Source organism: Balaenoptera physalus (assembly GCF_965194825.1).
Source record: "Balaenoptera physalus genome assembly, chromosome: 10".
NCBI lineage: Eukaryota > Metazoa > Chordata > Mammalia > Artiodactyla > Balaenopteridae > Balaenoptera > Balaenoptera physalus.
The window spans coordinates 10,335,573-10,356,817 of NC_138889.1; the positions used below are offsets into that span (position 1 = coordinate 10,335,573).

The 21,245-nt window shown below is 38.2% G+C and overlaps 1 protein-coding gene across 1 annotated transcript; it reads left to right on the forward strand.

Moving 5' to 3' along the window:
* The first annotated feature begins 11,332 nt into the window (after positions 1-11,332).
* On the forward strand, positions 11,333-18,249 carry OR6M1 (olfactory receptor family 6 subfamily M member 1). Its single transcript, XM_082410935.1, is given in 3 exon segments — positions 11,333-15,413; positions 15,417-15,489; positions 15,492-18,249. Coding segments are annotated over 3 exon segments (825 nt in total). The 5' UTR covers positions 11,333-15,086; the 3' UTR covers positions 15,917-18,249.
* Positions 18,250-21,245: the final 2,996 nt, after the last annotated feature.

Here is a 21,245-nt window from a genome sequence, read left to right on the forward strand (position 1 = left end):
TTTTTCAATTTTCTCAGTTTGTTATGACATTGCAATAATTTGTTCCATAAAAAGTTCAGGAGAATTCACTTGTGAAATCATGTGGACCTTGTGTTGTCTTTATGATAAGATTTTAATCACTTCTTTGATTCCTTCAATAGTCTTAAGACTATTCAGGCCTTTGAATTTCCTTCAGTCTATTGTGATAAGAATGTAATTTATCCATTTTTTCTCAACTTTCAAATGAGATGGCATATAGTTGGTAATATAGTCTCATTAACTGTTTAATGTTTTCCTTATTCTATTATTCATTCTCAATATAATGTAATTTTGCTTTCTCTCTCTTCTTTTTTGTCCCTTGATGAATCTCACTGGTAATTTGTCTTTTCAGAAAACCAATTTTGGCTGTACTAATCATTTCTTTTTTATCCTTGTTTCCCCATTTTAATTGATTTCTCCTTTAATCTATGTTTGCTTTCATCTACATTTTTTATTTTCCTAATTTTTTTCTAAACTTTTCTAATTGTCAGCCTTTCTTTTATAAATGAACTTTCTAGGTCTATAAAGGTCACTCATAGAATCATTTTCCTATATCCCACAAATTTTGATATGTACCATTCAGTTCTGTTTTCCATTTCCATTGTGATTTCCTTTTTGATCCATGAATTATCTGGGAGAGTATTTTTCATTTCCAAATATATGGATATTTTAATACATCATTTGATTATTAATTAATTAATTGTGTTGGGCTCTGAGAACACATTTTTTGCTACCTAGTCAAAGTTTCTTGAGGCATGTTGTATGGCAAAGTATGAAATGTTTTTAAATCTTTCATACATGTTTAACAAGGGTATATATTCTCTACCATATAAGTGAAGAATTCCATAAAAGCCCAATAATATATTAAGTTTCTTTACTGTGCTACTCATATTATCTGTATGCTTTAAAAGTTTTTGAATGAGAGTTTTATTGAAATCTTGCACTATGATGATAGTGCTGAAGCTGTTTTCTAGGTAAATGCATGTTTAGAATTGTAATAAGTTGTGATGAATTAAAACTTTTTTTTATCATAGAGTGGCTCTGTCAATCCCTGATGATGCTTTTTTTCTTAATTTCTATTTTGCCAGTAATTAGCATAGCCATGTTTGCTTTCTTTGGGGTTAGTGTGTGTTCGGAGATATCTTTTTTTTTTAAATCCTTTGAATTTCAAAGTTTTCATGTTCTTACCTTCTATATGTGTCTCTTGCAAATACAATACAGCTGGAATTATTTTTTAATATATTACAGTATCTATCTTTAACTAAGGAATTTAGTCCCTTTATTGCAAAAATTGTATTTTTGAACTGGTTTCTATGTCTTACTTTTTATTTTTATTTGTTTCAATTTTCTGTGTTTCTTTCTCCATTTCTTAATTAATTGTGTTGACTTTTTTTTTTATAAATTTACTTTTTTATTTATTTATTTTTGGCTGCGTTGGGTCTTCGTTCCTGTGCATGGGCTTTCTCTAGTTGCGGCGAGCGGGGGCTACTCTTCGTTGCAGTGCGCGGGCTTCTCATTGTGGTGTCTTCTCTTGTTGCGGAGCATGGGCTGTAGGCGGGAGTGCTTCAGTAGTTGTGACACGCAAGCTCAGTACTTGTGGCTCGTAGGCTCTAGAGCGCAGGCTCAGTAATTGTGGCTCACGGGCCCAGTTGCTCCGCGGCATGTGGGATCTTCCCAGACCAGGGCTCGAACCCGTGTCTCCTGCATTGGCAGGTGGATTCTTAACCACTGCACCACCAGGGAAGCCCTATTTGTGTTGACTGTTGGTATTTATTTATATTTTTGTTATAGTTGAGTTTTGTTTCTCTTATAACATTTTTTCCTGTCTACAAATTTGGAAATTATGCTCTATTTCTATTCTTTCAGTGAGTACCCTAAAAAAATTTATCAAGTTTATTTAACTTAAAATCTAAAATGAAACAATATTTCATCCCCTCTTGTATCATTTGGTTTGGAAGCTCCAATTATTCCTCTCCACTCTCACATTCTATTGTCATCCTAGCTTAACTTCACAAATTCAACACTATTATGACTTTTTACAAAGAATTTTCATTTAGATTTATGTACATGTTCACCATTTTATTTTTTATTATTTCTTTCTACATATTAAATTATCTTAAAATTATTTTCTTTGTTCTTGAATTGTATTTTTTAGAAATTACTTTGCAGCTGGTCCCTTGATAATAAATTCCTGAAGTTTTTGTCTGTAATACATTTATTTTACAATGGAAGATAATCTTACTAGATACACAATTCTGAGATGGCAGTCATTTACTCACCACACTTTAAAGATATTATTTAACTAATTTTTGGCTTCCTTTGCTGCTGTTGAGAAACCGACAGTCATTTTAACTGCTGTTCCTATATAAGTGATCTTCCCTTTCTGGTTGTTTTCCATATTCTCCCTTGGGTGTCCTGAATCTGTTTCCCTTTAAATACTGCCCCACCTTCACTGCCTCTGTTCTCTCTCCTGAAGGATACAAACTATGTATATAAATGTTCCCATGCCTTTCATTTCTTTGAACATTGTCTCATATTTTCAATGTCTATCTCTCTTTGCTTCATTAAAGATTATCCTGGATTACCCAGGTGGTTCTATTGTATTTACAAGTGTCACATGAGAGAGGTAGAGGCAGATTTTACCACACAAAAGAAGGTAATGTGATCTTGGAAGCAGAGATTTGAAGATGCTATGCTGCTGGCTTTGAAGGTGGAGGAAGGGGCCATAAGCCAAGGACTGCACATCTTAAAGCTGGAAAAAGCAAAGAAATGGATTCTTTCTACCCTAGAGCTCTTGGCATGGCCCAGCCGACACCCAGGTTTAGGCCCAGTAAAACTGACTTTGGATTTCTGTCTTCTAGAGCTATAATAGAATACATTAGTGTTATTTTAAGCCACCAAGCTTGTGGTAAGTTCCTGTAGCATCACAGCAAACTAGTACATACCTGATTCATGTTTCTCTGTCTGCAGACTCTTTCCACTTCTCTGCGTACATGGAAGGTAATGGTTGCTTCAGTCATTCACAGATATATGTATATTTCAATCATAGATATATATTCAATATATATACAAGTATATATATTGGATACATTTAAATATTTGAGATACACATTATTTATATCAACATTTATTTTAAATTATCAGAGTTCTAAATCCAAATTCCTGGAAAGAGGATCTGATTCGTCCAATTGGAGAGAGGTGTCTTCCCTGATTCACTTATTTGTAAGAGGAAGGGTTTGGCAAGAGGTAAACTGCCCTCTGTCAACACAGCCACTGAGCAGGTGCTATGGGGACAAGCATCTAAAAAGAGAGCTTAGGAACAGGGAGAAGACAAGAGGCATCTCAAAGATCAAAATAGGTCATTACCAGTGTGGTCATTGACCGTCTAGCTATGTAGACAAAGATGAAGACCTTAAGAACTGGCAGGGAACCCATCATGGGAGAGCAGGTAGAGAAAGTACCATCTTCAGAATGGATTCAGAATATTATAAAAGAACATTGTCCAAAAAAAAAAAAAAAGAATGTTGTCCGTCAAAAGATAGAGCAGTGGACAAATGTTTAAAGGTCAAAAAAACGTAGAACAGGGAACTCGCTGGCGGTTCAGTGGTTAGGACTCCATGCATTCACTGCCAAGGGCCTGGGTTTAATCCTGCAAGCTGTGGCGAATGGCCAAAAAAAAAAAGAACAGTATCACCAGAAATGAAGCATTCACATAATTTTCTGCTCTGTATTCATAATCAGACATTAATTAAGATGGGATTTTGAAAGTTTGTGTCCTATTGAGGCCATAACAAAATAAGCAGCTAAAAAAATACAGATTTATTATCTTACTGTTCTGTAGGTCAAGAGTCCAATACAGGTCTCACCAGGCTGCAGACTGCATTCATTTCGAGGGGCTCTAGGGGACAATCCATTGCCTTCTCATTTGGGTTGTTGACAGAATTCATTTCCTTGAAGTTTAGGACCAAGGCCCTGTTATGTTGCTGGCTATCAGCCAAGGGCCAGTCCCAGTTTCTAGAAGGTGCTGCAGTGCTTGGCTCATGGCCCACCTTCCTCCACCTTCAAAGCCAACAACAGAGGGGCAAGTCTCTCATGTTTCACATATCTCCTCCTTCTTCTGCCATCCCCTCTCTGACTCAGATGGAAAAAGTTCTTCCTTTTTAAGGACTCATTTGATTGGACTGAGCCCACCCAGAGAATCCACAATAATACCACCAACTCAAGGTCCACATCCTGAATTACTTCTGTAAAGTGCCTTTTGCAAGTAAAGTAGCATACAGCTGACCCTCCGCATCCTCGTGTTCCACATCCGCTGATTCAACCAACTATCAATCAAAAACATTTGGAAAAATTAAATTCCAGAAATTTCCGAAAGGCAAAATAAATTTGCCATGAGCTGGCAACTATTTACATAGCATTTACATTGTATTAGGTTTTATACGTAACCTAGAGATGATATAAAGTTTCAAGAGGATGTGCACAGGTTTATAGGCAAATACTATGTCATTTTATATGAGGGACCTAGACCCAATTCCCCTTGAATACCAAGGGAGAAGTGTATTCACAGATTCAGGGGATTAGGACAAGGCTATCTTTAGGTGCCATTATTCTGTTTACCATGTTACGTTGCTAGTGTTAAAGATGCAAGAATGTAAAAGTAAAGAACCAAACACGGTATGTTTTTTTAAAGCCAATACTAAATCCTAAATGCTCTGTCTTTCATCACTTGCAACCAGAAGAATTTACAAGACTCTTATGAAAGATTAGTGAAAAGCAGCAAAATATCTGGCAAATTCATATTTTAATAGTTATGTTTGTTTTTATTTAAATCATTGTTAGGTAAAATTTTATAAATTCATGTTGACCAATATTTGAGAGAAACTTTATCTGTAAATTTTTGATCACCTTCTAATTGATTCATCTTTTATGCTTTTGAAAAAAATTAATTTATATGGAAAATAGCAATTTCATATAATGCTATTTTAACTGAGACGTTAAATCAGAAAACCATGAGTAAATAAATGTAAGAGATACCTGAATGAAGCTTGGGAACCATTTCTTGTAATTCTGCTTGTATCCTAATTCACTGGTAAATCCATTATCTTGATTTAATCTGAATTGTTATTAAAACAATGATTTTGCAACAAAAAAAATCATTGTTAGGTGAAGATAAATATAGTTAACACTTTGTGCTGTTTTAACTTCTTAATGAATTCCCATGTTACTCAAAAGTCCCATTCCGAGATCATTAATGCAGGAAAGAAAGTCCTCAACAAATAAGGTAGTTTAAACATGACTCAGGTATCCAAGTAGGGCTGGCCCCAGGTTGGACCAGCCTTGAAACTGAAAGTACAAAAAGACTTCATAAACTCTTAAAAATGGTATAAATATACTGCTGTTTGTTGATCATTATTATGATGATGACCAACATTGTTACAATAGCAGATAATGATGTTTGTTTAATCAATGTAATGATAGATTGATTCTAATTAGTTCAGTTAATTGGAAAATGGGAGCTACTTGTCCCAAATTTGAGGACAGCTAGAGAATTCTTCACTCCTCCTATTCTCACCTATGACCAGATGTTTCAAACTATTGTTTTTCATATCAGAGATGGAAGGGGGAATATACCAAAATAACTTGTAGACATTTTAAACAATATCTACTTATTAGATAAATTATATCCTCCAAATATGGATGAAGGGCATCCAACCAGAGAGCCACTGTTGTACGTAATGAGTTCATTGATCCTTCTGCTTACCAGCTAATTCTCACATATTCCTTCCTCCCAACTCAGTTGTAACAGATTATTCGGTAAGAATAACCATGATCATACGTCCCATTACATGACAAGGATTCTAAGGACTGCAGTAAAATGTGGCAAATAATTTATTTGGAGTTTGTCAAGAGCTTAACACTGTTACTCTGTCAGTCTTCTCATGCCCTTGGAATGGGATTTACACTATTGGCTCCCAGATTCTCAGGCCTTGAGACTTGGGCTGGAATCACACCACCAAATTTCCTGGGTCTCCGGCTTGCAGATGGCAGAATGTGAGACTTAACCTCCATAATCACATGAGCCAGTTCTTCATAACATATATATATGTGTGCATATATATATGAATTAGAAAATGGAACTTGAGGAAGGTCTTCTGAAAAAAACTAAAGGAATATTCTTCAATGGCCACATCCCTTCTCTTGCATGGCAGAAAATATGTGACAATTATTGTGTTGATACATATTTTAAATTTTTTAAAGCATGCAAAAATACCACTTTGGGGATGAAGTTAACCTCACAAATGAAAGGCTCTAATTAGACATCCATCAAGAGAAGACTGCCTAGATCCTGGTTAATTAAAAACGGCATGAAAAGGGTGATGATAGATGGAATATCTACCAAAATTTTACATTAAGTGATCCCAATGCTCTACCAACTCCTCAGACTTGTAAAAGGACCACCTTGGATTCACTCAGTTTATGTTAGCTTTGGTAAGTTTCTAAATGGGGAAAAATAGATAATTCCTTCAGCACTAGTGCCAATTAAAATGGTGAAAGGCAAAAGAGGGGTTATGAATCTGAGTGACAGGAGGACCAAGGTCTCAAAAAGGCACAAAAGTCTCAAAAAGGCACAAAGGCACAAGGTCTCAAGGCACAAAACCCAGCAGAAGACTGGAGCCAGTTTGCATTGGCATAAGTGAAACAGCCTGGTGAAGAAGGTTTGCTGGGATTGTGGACACTGGTATACAATGTACTGCCATATATTAATGTAATAACGAAAAGTTAAAGGATAATGAAGTAGAGGGATATGGTGATATGATTGTAAAAATCAGGATTTAAAGTAGGCATTTTTGCTGTAGTTTTCAATTAATCTTTATTATAAGACATGAAAGTAGTAAGAGGCACCCTGAGAGTCCTCAGCGTTCCAGTCCTAATCCTCTCTGTCTCCATTATGTCCTAGCAACCCAGTTTACTCTTGGGAATTGGGGTCAGTACTCCAGCCAGTAGTAAACCTTTATTTTACCCAAGTGCTCAGTTGCATAAGGAGTTCGGAATGGCCAGGTGGCAGTTCAGTCTTCCAATTCAGTGGAACCACTGCTGTGTCTCATGGTGGAAACATTCTCTCCTTGGGGTCTAAGACCTCCTAACCAGCAGAGCTCAGAGTTTCCAAGATGAGAAATAAAAATTCTGTGAGTGTGTTATTAGAAGTAAAGTGAGATCATCACTACCACTTCTACCCCTTGATTATCAGCCCCTTGTATTCTGGTTTTGGGGGAGACAGTATCACACAATAGTTGGTTCAAAGACTATGTTAAGTTTTTCAAGACAGAATCTTAAGCTTTCAGGTTGTTGTCTCCCAACAAGTGCTGTAACTGAGCTGTCAATAACCCGTACACTCTTCAGCTGGACCAGCCATTTCTAGGCGATAGGATATGAGGCGATACCAGTTAAGTACATGGCCATGAGTCTATTGCTACACTTTTTTTTTTTTTTTTTTTTTTTTGCTGTAAGTGAAGTGTTGTGCTCCCCAGTCTTGTTTGCTCTTGTTTCCTCTTGTTTCCTCTTCATCCCACTGGTGAAGTAGAGAGTCCTGCTCTAGAGTTCTGGGGATGGCTGAACACAAGACACTCGATACTGGATGGATAAGATGGACGATACTTTATTAATCACATATGTTCACAGCCCAGGGAGGAGAACACAGCATGCCTTGTAGGACCACACAGGGGTTGCATTCAGAAGCAGAGCGAACAACTGCTCAGCTGGCAGAGAACTGAAGCTGGTTAGGTTGACGACTGGGTGGGATCCAGGTGGTCCGGCTGTTATGGGAACTAGCCAGGTGGGAGACTCTCCTGCTATGGGAGAGCATATCTGGCAAAAGCAGGGGAGCTCACAGTTAGGCCTTCGGGGCCCTGTGAGGCTCAAAGATGTTAAGACAGCACAAAATTTTAGGACTTACAATACGTCTCCCCAGTGGTACTTGAGGTATATTTTAAAATAATGCCCAGAGGCTCTTGTTTTTTATTTTTTTGAGGCTCTTGTTTTTATTTCAGCTCCATTTTAGAGGTGTTCATTCCACTGCAACGACTTATTCTCAGTATCTCTCTCTCTGTCTCTTTGTCTCTCTCTCTCACTCTCTCTCTCTCCTTCTCCCTCTCCTTCTCGTTTCCTTTCTCTCTTTGTAGAAATATATATACTTGTAGAAATACGTATTTTTTATATTTTCACGCAGAAAAAATATTTTTTGATATTATTTATATTTTAGGCAGAAAGGTTGATAAGGAGAATATGGGGTCATCCATCGGCTGGTGGGCTGGATGAGGCCATGGAGTAAATGTATAGAGACAAAGAACTGTAGAATTGGGAGATTATGGTCCGAGATTGGTATCTTGGAGTTTGGGATTTCAGAGACTGAGTAATTCAATGTAATGGCAAAATCCAGTTATAAAAATGGAGGAATGCAGGTGATACTCATTGATAGTAAGATTAAGACATTCAAATTTTAGCATCTTTTATAACTCTATTTATATAGATAATAAAGTTTCCCATAATGATTGAAATTCTTAGGATGAAGTAGGAGACCATGAACCACTGAAAAAGTCTTTACTAAATGTATCTCCAATGATTTTCATGTTTTCAAATTCAATAAAAACTCCCCCATCATTGTCTTAGTTTTATGCTCTATGGCAGTTGTTTACTTCTTTCTTGAAACTCAGCTGGGCACTAAATGACGTAACCAAGGAAAACTTACAAGATTGTGTAATATAAGCCTTGGAGAATTTTTATCCAAAACCAAAAGAGAGTGGAAATTGGGAACAAAATAACACCATCCTGAAGAGCTAATAAGAATGAGCCTGTCCCACCAGCCATGCATCCCTCACCCTTGGGGACAGGGAAAGGAGGAAATGCATGCTCACTTGAAAGAGACTGAGTGGAATCAGCGTCCTCAAGTGAAAGTCAGATTTATGTTAAGATGAAAGGTACAGCATTTTTAGTTCGGAGGAGAATTTTTTTTTAATTCTTATTTAAAAAATATGTACGTATTAGAGAATAAAGTTAAAGTTTATAGCAAGCTGGTGACTGTGAGAGATAAGTCAGGAGGATGGAATAACAGTTGAACTGGGCTGAGTTCAGTATAAGGGCTTATGTTTCTGAACAAGGACAGGACAGGGATGAGAAACATAATGGAATTTACTATGGCTATATTTTCACCTGGAAGTTTTTTTTTAAATCTGTGCTGGTACAGACAGAGGTACCAAGTGTTATCTGAAACTCTAGAATATTCATTGTTGGAGAATATTTCCTATTGTATCAATAACTTAAGTGGGATGAAAAGTTTTCTGTTTTTAACTTCTTTGTTGATTTTTTTAAGTATTCTTTTTCCTTTAAATGGATAAAGCAAAATACCTGAGGAAATCCCCCAAGGAGCCCCTAACAGCTCTATTACACCTTCTAAAACTTTGTAATTGTGATTAGGTAGTTCAGAACCAACATTCTTTTGTAACAGTATTAATTAACTTCGTTTGACCCATATTCCCAAGAGCTGTTCCCCTGTAAATCTCTAAGGCAAATAAGCCTGTGCAAAAAATATAGTTCATCCACTGAGGAAAAAAATCATACAAAAAAAAGGAAGCTTTACTTTATAGAGAAATGGAAAGGGATAACTTTTTTCTTTTTTAATTCAAGTCATCTTTAATCTGGTGATGTAGAGCATTCAAGACCATTTGGTAAAAGCGCCAATGGAAAGATTAATATTCTAGTTACCATGAAGGTGGAATGAAATACCAAAAACTGTACTGAGCTCCCTTCACTGGCCATCCCTTGGTGAGGATGCTCGAAGGATTCTGCCTCAGACGCGTCTAGATGAGCTAATTGTATGAAATTCTGTATCTAAAATAGCCGAGCTACTAAATACTTAATTAACCAAAGAGACAAAATATAGCCTTCTTGCGTGGGGAAAAATACTTGAGAATTGAGAATCAATGTTTTTTTCTCGGATGAATTTCTTTTTTTTTTTTTTTTTTAAATTATTAGCACCTTTAATTATTATTTAATTATTTATTTATTTTGGCTGTGTTGTGTCTTCGTTTCTGTGCGAGGGCTTCCTCTAGTTGCGGCGAGCGGGGGCCCCTCCTCATCGCGGTGCGCGGGCCTCTCACTATCGCGGCCCCTCCCGTCGCGGAGCACAGGCTCCAGACGCGCAGGCTCAGTAATTGTGGCTCACGGGCCTAGTTGCTCCGCGGCACGTGGGATCCTCCCAGACCAGGGCTCGAACCCGTCCCCTGCATTGGCAGGCAGATTCTCAACCACCGCGCCACCAGGGAAGCCCCGGATGAATTTCTTAAGTGGAGTTCGAGATGATCTACTCTAATACAGCTTTGACTGATTTAGTCCTGCAACGTTGTCAAGCCACTTAACACAACTACCACATTCTCTATCTGCAGAAACAGACTGGAATTTGAGTTGTGCTGAAATCACTGGGATGTTATGGGACAAAGAGGATTTCCAGATCGTAGAGGTGTTTGACGGCTGTTGGAGTGGAAAAGGTCAGTATTTGGTCCCTAAGGAAAGTGCATGAATGTGTATTTGGAAGTTACAAAGACAGAGTTTTCCACTCCAAATAAGAGCTTTTTATTTAGCCAGTGCGAAAGCAGGGTAGTCATTTCCCAATCACTGGAGTCATCCCAGCAATGGCTGGGTGGGTATGTGGCGAGAATACTAATCAGAAGGACTCACATTAGGGTGAGATGGTTCGGTGACCTAGTAAGGTTTATTTTATCTTTGAGAGATATTTCTATGAGCTAGAAATAGGAATAGAAATGGCCAAAAATTTTTATCAATGTACAATGCTTAGAAGTAATTCATGCACACAGAATAATCAAAGTTTGAGCCTCTTACTGTATCTGCACGTTAAAAACATGTTAGGAGAATTTTAAATCATCTGTTCAACTGCCGAGATGTAAGTATACTTTTTTACATGTTTTGTTTACTAATATATCACTTTCATTAAATTTATTTCTCTGTGTATAGTCTCTCTGATCTGTCAATATACTTAGTGGGGTCAGATGTCAACCTGGGGGGATTCAGATTAAGTACACATTAAAAATATCCCTCAGTTACAAATTAAACTTTTCATAATTTATTGATATTTACTCAGATAAGAAACAAGTAGTTCTAAGTGTTCATCTCCTTTAAGTCCATCCCAGTCTTTTCTGAATGGAACCATATTTTTTTAACAAGAATCTGTTAAATTTTTTTTTTTTAATCATAGCATATTAGGTAGATGTTATTGGTATAATTGAACCCAGTGTTCATATTTTATTTATTTATTTATTTATTTATGACTGTGTTGGGTCTTCGTTTCTGTGTGAGGGCTTTCTCTAGTTGTGGCAAGCGGGGGCCACTCTTCATCGCGGTGCGCGGGTCTCTCACCATCGTGGCCTCTCTTGTTGTGGAGCACAGGCTCCAGATGCGCAGGCTCAGTAATTGTGGCTCACGGGCCCAGTTGCTCCATGGCATGTGGGATCTTCCCAGACCAGGGCTCGATCCCGTGTCCCCTGCATTGGCAGGCAGACTCTCAACCACTGCGCCACCAGGGAAGCCCGAATCTGTTAAATATTGTCACACATATGATTTAATTTAAACCTCACAGCAGCTCATTTTGAATGTTATAATTACCCTCATTTCTCAGATGAAGAAACTATGACTCGGTTGAAGACTTTAATCTAATATAATGAAGATGAAAGTGATATAAACTGGGACTGGAACTCAGTTTTTCTAACTTCTCACATTAGTTAATGCTTGAATCTTAACATGTGAAATATCATTTGCCAGTTGAATGACCTCGTGGAAATAGTAATATAAAATACACACAAAAATGGCATCAGAAAGCCTCTCACAGAAAGTTCATATGAGATTTCAAGTGCTATTACATTTGTATACGTAGCCATGAGCAGCCATTTCTGTGGAGTCATTTACAGAGTCATTTGGGAGGCTGTTTACTAGAATAAAAGAAGTTAGAATATTTGAGGTGGGGAAGAATGTTGGAAAAGTAACTGGTAGCAGGACTCCAAGACAATGAATGGACCTTATAAAGGTGTAATCCAACATTCTAATTTTTCAGACAAGAAAATTGAAGTTCAGAACATAAGAGGAGGGCTTCCCTGGTGGCGCAGTGGTTGAGAATCTGCCTGCCAATGCAGGGGACACGGGTTCGAGCCCTGGTCTGGGAAGATCCCACATGCCGCGGAGCAACTAGGCCCGTGAGCCACAACTACTGAGCCTGCGCCTCTGGAGCCTGTGCTCCGCAACAAGAGAGGCCGCGATAGAGAGAGGCCCGCGCACCGCGATGAAGAGTGGCCCCCGCGTGCCACACCTAGAGAAAGCCCTCGCACAGAAATGAAAACCCAACACAGCCATAAATAAATACTTAAAAAAAAAAAGAAGTTGAGCGTCTTTGTCATTAACAACAACAAAAAAAAGAAGAACATAAAAGGAGACTTCAAGAAAAGCACATCAGCTTAATCTTGTTAAACCCATCAGCTACCCAGCTTTAGGTATGATGTGGAACTATTTATTACCTCAGAAAAAGAACCCATGAAAGCAATCTGTAAGTGATTTTGCATTATCAGAGGCTCTGGTAGGGCAAAACCTTTCTTGTATTTTTATATTATGATAGAAATAGTGAGAACAAATATGCTATTGGAAATAAGAGAATTCTAAGGAATAGTAAGATAGCTGCACAAAGACATATGAGCAAGAATATTTATTTGAGCATTATCTATATAAGCAAGAAATGTTGATCATCTAAATTACCAACACTAAGCAACTGGCTAAATACATCACAGTCACATCCATAGAATTGAACTATATGACCCTTAATAATGATTGTGTAAAGGAAACTCTGGGAGGTGTTAGGTGTGTCTGTGAGTGTGATTGTGATAATGATGTCCTGGGTATTTGCATATGTCCAGCCTCATCAAATGGTACACATTAAAGATGTGCAGTTCTTTGTATATCAATTATACCTCGAAAAGTTGTTTTTAAGAAATGATTGTGTAGATTTCTAGTTATTGACGTGGAAAGATGATTATTATAAAAAAGAAAAGAAAGAAAAAGCTGGTTACAAAATAATATGTTAGTAATTTATTCTAGATACATATGTATGTAATTAGTACTTTGAAACAGCCTGGAAATGTATACACCAAACTGTTGTCCTGTATCTCTAACTAGTTTAACTACAGATTATAAATTTTTTCCATTTGCATTTTCTGATTTTTTGCACTGAAAAATGTGTTTTTGTAATAGGAAAAACTTCAAATAAGAAACGAAATAAGGCAAAGTTTTTATCTTGAAGAAGGGGTCAGAGAGGAGGTGGGAGAAGGGAAATGAGGAGATTAGCTGTAACTTATTTATTAAGGAGCTAAGTAAAATCTAGACAGAGAAAGCACTGAGGTCAGAGTTCAAGAATGGGTAGTTTTAACCTGAAATGGGGAAATCTATGCAAAAGAACCATTTCTCAGATAGTAGGCGAAAGTACAACTTGGATGATGTTGATGTACAGTTTTATGATTTCAACTGATCAAGTAAATAAAGTAAGCTGAATTACCTCTACTTTACCTTTCTGTGTGTAATTTGTGAATTTTATTACATCGTATAATGTCCTCTTAAATAATCAGCCAGATATACAGTGTACATATTACATACTTCATAGAACATGCAGGAAGTAGGATTTGGACACAGGACCTAACCTGATAACAAAATATTCATGATTTCCTTTTGATGTATCATCTAAAGTGATTAATAGGAACCATGAACCATTGTTCCTTTTCGACATTCCTGGTCTATTTCCATAGGTCTTTGCCTGCAAGGAGAAGACTTTAAAAATTGGGAGACTCTGGTGATCAGCAAATATTGGAAAAAAGAAATCAACCTTTACCTCTTACTAATGGCAGGTCACCAGTGTCAACCGCCACAGTGAAAGAAAACTTGTTATAGAAAAGGCTAGAAAGTATTTAAAAGGGTTTCCCTCTCAGTGACTGTAAACTTCAGAATGATAGAAAGAAGTTATAGATAAAGTATGAATCAGTACTTTAGCACATATTTAGCTAGGAAAATAAAGCTGGACAGGTTGAAAAGAGCAGAAATTGCATTTTATTTATTTATTTTTTAAAAATAAATTTATTTATTTATTTATTTATTTGTCTGTGTTGGGTCTTCATTGCTGTGCACAGGCTTTCTCTAGTTGTGGCGAGTGGTGGCTACTCTTCGTTGTGGTGCACGGGCTTCTCATTGCGGTGGCTTCTCTTGTTGCGGAGCAAAGGCTCTAGGTGTGCGGACTTCAGTAGTTGTGGCATGCGGGCTCAGTAGTTGTGGCTCGTGGGTTCTAGAGCACAGGCTCAGTAGTTGTGGCGCAAGGGGTTAGTTCCTCCGCGGCATGTGGGATCTTCCTGGACCAGGGCTCAAACCCATGTCCCCTGTGTTGGCAGGCAGATTCTCAACCACTGCGCCACCAGGAAAGTCCCAGAAATTGCATTTTAATGAGGAGAAATCTTAGAGTTTTTTTTTTAATCCAGTCTTATCTCTTAATTTTATAGAAAAATTTGTGTCTAAATAGTATTTTGACTTTCCCAAGTTTGCACCATAATGACTTTCAGATCAAGGAATATATCCCTCGAGTCATTTCCCAATATAAGACACTCTCCACAATACATTTTCAACAGATATTTATAAAACTATCTTCTAGGGAATTGCATGGCGGTCCAGTGGTTAGGACTCCGTGCTTCCACTGCCAGGGGCCCAGGTTCAGTAACTGGTCTGGGAACTAAGATTCCACAAGCCACGTATCACGGCCAAAATCAAACAAACAAAAAACAAAACAACAACAACAAAACTACCTTCGAGGCTGATTTCCTTTTTCTTGTTTCTTCAGGGAGACCTATTGTTGACATGTAACAATGGCAGTGGGGAATTGCCGCACAGTGACTTAGTTCACCCTGACTGCCTTCCCAGCCCTCCTGGAGCTTTGAATATCCCCCTTTGTGACTCTCTTGTTGGCTTACACACTAACAGCAATGGAAAACATTATCATCATCTCCCTAATATGGACTGATAATCGCCTACAAACCCCAATGTACTTTTTCCTCAGTAATTTGTCCTTTCTGGATATTTTATACACCACTGTCATTACCCCAAAGTTGCTAGCCTGCCTCCTAGGAGAGAAGAAAAACATGTCCTTTGATGGCTGCATTACTCAAACATATTTCTACTTCTTTCTGGGAACCGTGGAGTTTATCCTCTTGGCAGTGATGTCCTTTGACTGCTACGTGGCCATCTGTAACCCACTGCGCTACACCATCATCATGAACATCAGGGCTTGCCTCCTGATGATTCTGGGCTGTTGATTGGGAGCCTTCCTACCCGTGTTGGTACCAACCATAGTTGTGACAAGGCTACTCTACTGTAGCAAAGAAATTAATAATTTTTCTGTGACATTGCCCCTCTTCTACAGGTGGCCTGTATAGATACTCGTCTCACTGAGAAGATAAACTTTCTCCTATCTGCCCTTGTCATCCTGAGCTCCCTGGCATTCACTACTGGGTCCTACATCTACATCATTTCTACCATCCTGCACATCCCCTCAGCCCAAGGCCGTCAAAAAGCTATTTCCGCCTGCGTTTCCCACATCACCATCATTTCCATTGCTTATGGGAGCAACATCTTTGTGTATGTGAGACTCAATCAGAACCACTCTCTGGATTTTGACAAGGTAGCCACTGTCCTCATTACCGTAGTGACCCCTCTTCTGAACCCTTTTATTTATAGCTTGAGGAATGAAAAAGTGAAAGAAGTGTTGAGAGAGGCAATGAACAGAATCATGTCCCTGGTACTAAGGAAAACCTGACATTAACACTGAGTGTATCATACAATGTTTATCTTCAGCACATTCATTCTGCATAAGTATAGTGCCATGCTGGCATGTCAGAAACCTGAGACTATGTCTGCAGGATGAGCAATGCCCACAACGAGCAGAAAGAAAATTCTGCTTGTATCTGGAAAAAATTTAATCCATGTACCTTCTGGTATATTCATAGCTTAAGATCATGAAAAGTTACCTGACTGGGATTGAGAGGTCTTCAAATCTAGTCTTGGCTAACTCAGTTTATTTTCCAGGTGACTTTGACCATGTCAGAACTGATCTGAGCCTCAATGTCTCTAATCTACCAATGAAATAATAAAGCATCACTACTTGTAGTAAGACATGTTAAGTTAGAGAATGTTAACTTCATGTTAGGCACTCTTGAATATTTCAGGAGACTCGGTTCTCACCTCTATTAACCAGATCAAATGAATATGAAGTGAGGAGTGAGGGAAAAAGAGGTGAGACTCAGGATGATATCAAGTCTCTGGTTATAAACCTAAGTGAGAAGTGGAGATAGTCAATGAGATAAGGAACATAAGAAGGGAGGTGAGTGGTGGACCTATTGAATTGGAAGTCCCTGTAGGACATCCAGTTGTAAGTTGTCAGTTGGGTTATTATTTGAAGCTGAGGAAAGAGATATGACCTAGAACTATAGTTTAGGAAATCATCAAATATATTAATGATAATTAAAGCTATAGAAGTGGCTGAGATAACCAGGAGGATAAAAAATTAGATTGAGGATGGGTGACCAATGAGAAGAAAACTCAGGAGAGTATGAGATCATGAAATAGGATGAAAAACAAGGGGGAAAATAATACAAGTAGCGTGATAAAGAATTAGAAGTATCTGTTGCATTTAGTAGCAGCAGATCATGAATAACTCTGGTAAAAGTTCGATAGAATTTAGGGATAAAAGCCAAAATACGTTGTAGATATTAAGAAACAGATGCAGCATAGAGTGTAGATACAAAGTAATGGAGAATTTAAATACAGACAACACTTTCCAGAAGACTGGCTGAGAAGCTAAGCAATATTATAATATGAAGGAAACGTGGGTTAGAAAAGGTTATTTTCTAACAGGAAGTGTGTTTCCTTTTTTAAAATATTGATTGGAGGAGGACGGTAGTGGAGGAGAGAGCAGGAAATGACCCATGTGATGGGTTACCTGAGATGGTCAAAGGTGATGACAGCAAGAACATTAGAGGAAAGATTGTTGTTGGCAGAAATTTGTAAAAATACTGATAAGTCGTAATGAATGAATCCAGAAGTGGAACCATGCCAGGTAACAACAAGGTGAAAATTGTCACAGTGCCTTTTGATGAATGGCCCAAAGTGAACCTAAAGAAGAGACTTAGCCCCTAACTTCAGGTAGAAAATGACCAAAGAAAAGTATAACTTTTAATAATGTGTGCAGATTGAGTAAATGAACTAAGTCCATCAGTGAGTAATTTAATTTGTTAATGTACACAGGCCAAAGGAAATTATTCATTTATTCATCCATTAACCAAATATTGCTTGAGTGCCTACAATGTACCGGTAAACAGAACAGACAAAATCTCTGCCCCCAGTGGGTTTAAAATTAGAGTAGGGAGAGACATGCTGTAAGTAAAATATAGACAGAAATCATATAAAAGGTTACATGATAACAAATTTATGGAAAAATAGAAAGCAGGGAAAGGGAATAGGGAGTTTTGGGGATGGAGTTTCCATTTTAAATGAGGTGGTTAAGAAAGCCTTCTCTGAGAAGTTGACTTTTGAATAAGGATTTGGAGATGAGAGTGTGAGCCATGTGGAGGATATCTGGGAAAAGATGATTACATCAAAGTAGAACAAAGACCCCAAGGTGTGGTAAGAGTGAGGGAAGCAAGCCCTCGTGCTGCAGCGATCAGCCGTGGAGAGCAGAGGTCATCTGAGAACCTGTGCTGCCAGATTCCAAGGACCGGTGTGAGCACCAAGACGGCGAACCTGATTCATCTGCACACTGCACTAGAACTGAGACAGGCTGGGACCTCAGACCTGAGACCCTTTGCTGCCATGCTTGCACCTGGACTAACGTCTCCTCTTCTCCTAGAGCAACAAAATACAAAGAAGCTGTAAGGGACTAAAAATAACTGAGTGCATGTGCAGTTGGGGCAAATTATACACAAGATACAAAAAGACCAAAAAAGAAAATCCAGCTGCCACTCTGAAGAGCCGGGAGCAGAAACAGGGTGTCCAGAGCAAAAGCAGGGTATTGCGCATGCCCCATGCACTCAACACCACCTAAGGGGTGGGCAAAACACCTAAGCCAACCCTCTGGCCCGACCCCGGGACACACCCCTACCCTCACCCCATATAAGGAACCAGCTCACCTTCCCCCCCCGCCGGGAGCAAGCAAGGGAACCGGTTACTTGTTCTTGCTCCCCACTGCTGCAGCAGGGGCCCCCAGTAAAGCCTTGCCTGAATTTCTTGTCTGGCCTCTTATCAGTTTCTATTGATTGGGGAAGGCCAAGAACCCTTGTCGGTATCAGAACTAAAAACCAAAACATTGGACTATACCAAGCCCATATTGCTGAGGAATTGGTAATTAAACACAGCCACATATCAGCAATAAATATTGACTTCCTGTGAGAAAAATACATGATTTACTCATAGTATTTTGATTTCTTTCAATGAATTCCTTTCCTTTATTTATTTATTTATTAATTTATTTTTTGGCTGTGTCGGGTGTTTGTTGCGGAACGCGGGCTTCTCTTTAGTTGTGGCGTGCGGGTTTTCTCCCTCTAGTTGTGGTGTGCGAGTGGGCTCCAGAACACATGGGCTCTGTAGTTTGAGGCACGTGGGCTCTCTCGTTGAGGCGCGTGAGCTCTGTAATTGTGGCACGCGGGCTTCTGTTGCCCTGTGGCACGTGGGATCTTAGTTCCCCGACCAGGGTTCAAACCCGCATCCCCAGCATGGGAAGGCAGATTCTTTACCACTGGACCACCAGGGAAGTCCCCAGTGAATTTCTTTCTTAAGTTTGAAGTTAAAGACTAATTTATATTCATTGCAGCACTATCTACAATAGCCAGGACATGGAAGCAACCTAAATGTCCATTAACAGAGGAATGTATAAAGAAGAGGTGGTACATATATACAATGGAATATTACTTAGGCATAAAAAATAACAAAATAATGCCATTTGCAGCAACATGGATGGACCTAGAGATTGTCATCCTGAGTGAAGTAAGTCACACACAGAAAGACAGATAGCATATGATATCACTTATATGTGGAATCTAAAAAAAGTGGGTACAAATGAACTAATTTACAAAACAGAAGTAGAGTCACAGATGTAGAAAACAAACTCATGGTTACCAGGGGATAAGGGGCGGGGAGGGATAAATTGGGAGATTGGGATTGACATATACACATTACTATATATGAAATAGATAACTAATAAGAACCTACCATATAGCATAGGGAATTCTACTCAATGCTTTGTAATGGCCTATACGGGAAAAGAATCTAAAAAGAGAGTGGATATATGTATATGTATAACTGATTCACTTTGCTGTACAGCAGAAACTAACACAACATTGTAAATCAACTATACGCCAATAAAAAATTTTTTTAAAACTAATTTATATATTTTTTTGAAAAGAAACATCTGAAATAGGGACAAACCAAATAATTCAGTTGCTTAGTACACTGATTCTCATAATCTGGCTCCCAAACCAGCAGTATTAGCATCACCTGCGAACATGCCATAAATAAAATTCCTGGGCACATCCCAGGCCTGCTGTATCTGAAACACCAGAGGTGAAGCCTACCGATCTGTGTTCTAACAAGGTTTCCAGATGCTATAAAAGCAAGCGAACACTAGAGAACCATGGGCTTATGGAGAGCCAGGCAGGTAATCAGTTACTGAGACACATATATCATCTCTGTTGCTCACAAAAAGCCTTGATAAGTATCGCCAGGAAACTTGCATTACATTGTACTTTCTATCTGATTTTTTAAATCATATAACACACAGTATTATTAATATGATCGTCATTATGAAAATGAACCTTATTCTTATCATAGGTACTTATTGTTTGTGATCTCTGGCTTTTTCCTGTTCTTGAAAATAAAAAGCTTTACTTTATATGGTTTAATTACCATTGTGTACATGAAGATCATTTTTCCTCATAACTCATTATTCGGTCAGGTATTTATTCATAAAAAATGTGTTGAGTACACTTATTGAATCAGTATGGCACAGGCTCTGAATTTATATCTTCATTCTGACGTTTACTGCCAGTATGATGGTGGGAAAGATACTTAATCTCTCCGTACCTCAGTTGCCTTATCTATAAAATGAATTCTCATAGTCATTTCTAAACTTTAGGGTTATTGTATGATAAACTTAAAAGCACTATATCAGTGCATCACTGAATAAGTATTAGCTATCCTTTTTAGGACCCTGTGTAAAATTCTATGGGAGGTTCTGAAGATACAAAGATAAACAGGACATGAACTCTACCCCTAAGTAATTCATATTTTAATTTGATTTTTTTAAAATGATATATAAGAAAATATTGTGAATGATACATTCTAAAACTAAAGGAATTAATACTTTTGATTTTGACCATGATGGGGTAGCAGAGATTTTATTTAACCTTTTGACTTAAGCTACTAGAAAATGACAAAAGTACATAAAGTAACAGTTTTCAGACATTGGACAGCAAGCAGTGCAGAATTGTAATCATTGAGAGAAGGGAGACAAAGTGAGCTTTACAGTTGCCCCAACTTGCAGGCTGAATGCTGTTTCTAGGCTGCAGCACAGGGAGGGAGCATTCAAACAGAGGCTGGCCGTGTCTCAGAATTGAGCAGAGATCAGAGTTCAGGGAGACCAGGTGACTTGCATTTCCAGGCAAGAGGACCAGAGATGGGAGAGTTGCATAGAAAGATAACTCTGGAGATATGCAAAGGGGTCCTCTTAAGATTTTGTCTGAATATAGATCTAAGAACACATGAAAAAAATTTTTACCTGAAGGTATGAATGAATCCACAAGAAATCAGAAAGCCAAATAATTCTCAGTGATCTCATAGGGATGGAAACAGTTTTTGTTCCCACCAGCCAGACTGGAAAGACCTTTTAATAAATGTGGCATTTTTAAGAGTAATATAAGAGTAAGGGGGATAAATTATCCTTATTGCAAAAGCAAGCTAGCTTTTTCTTAAAAACCATTTTAAAATAATACTTGAAAGCATCAACCTGGTCCGCAAGTAACTTAAGTGCCTCGGAGAACAAAGTCTGTCACACCCTAAAATAATACAACCAAATCCATGACACTGTAAAATACACA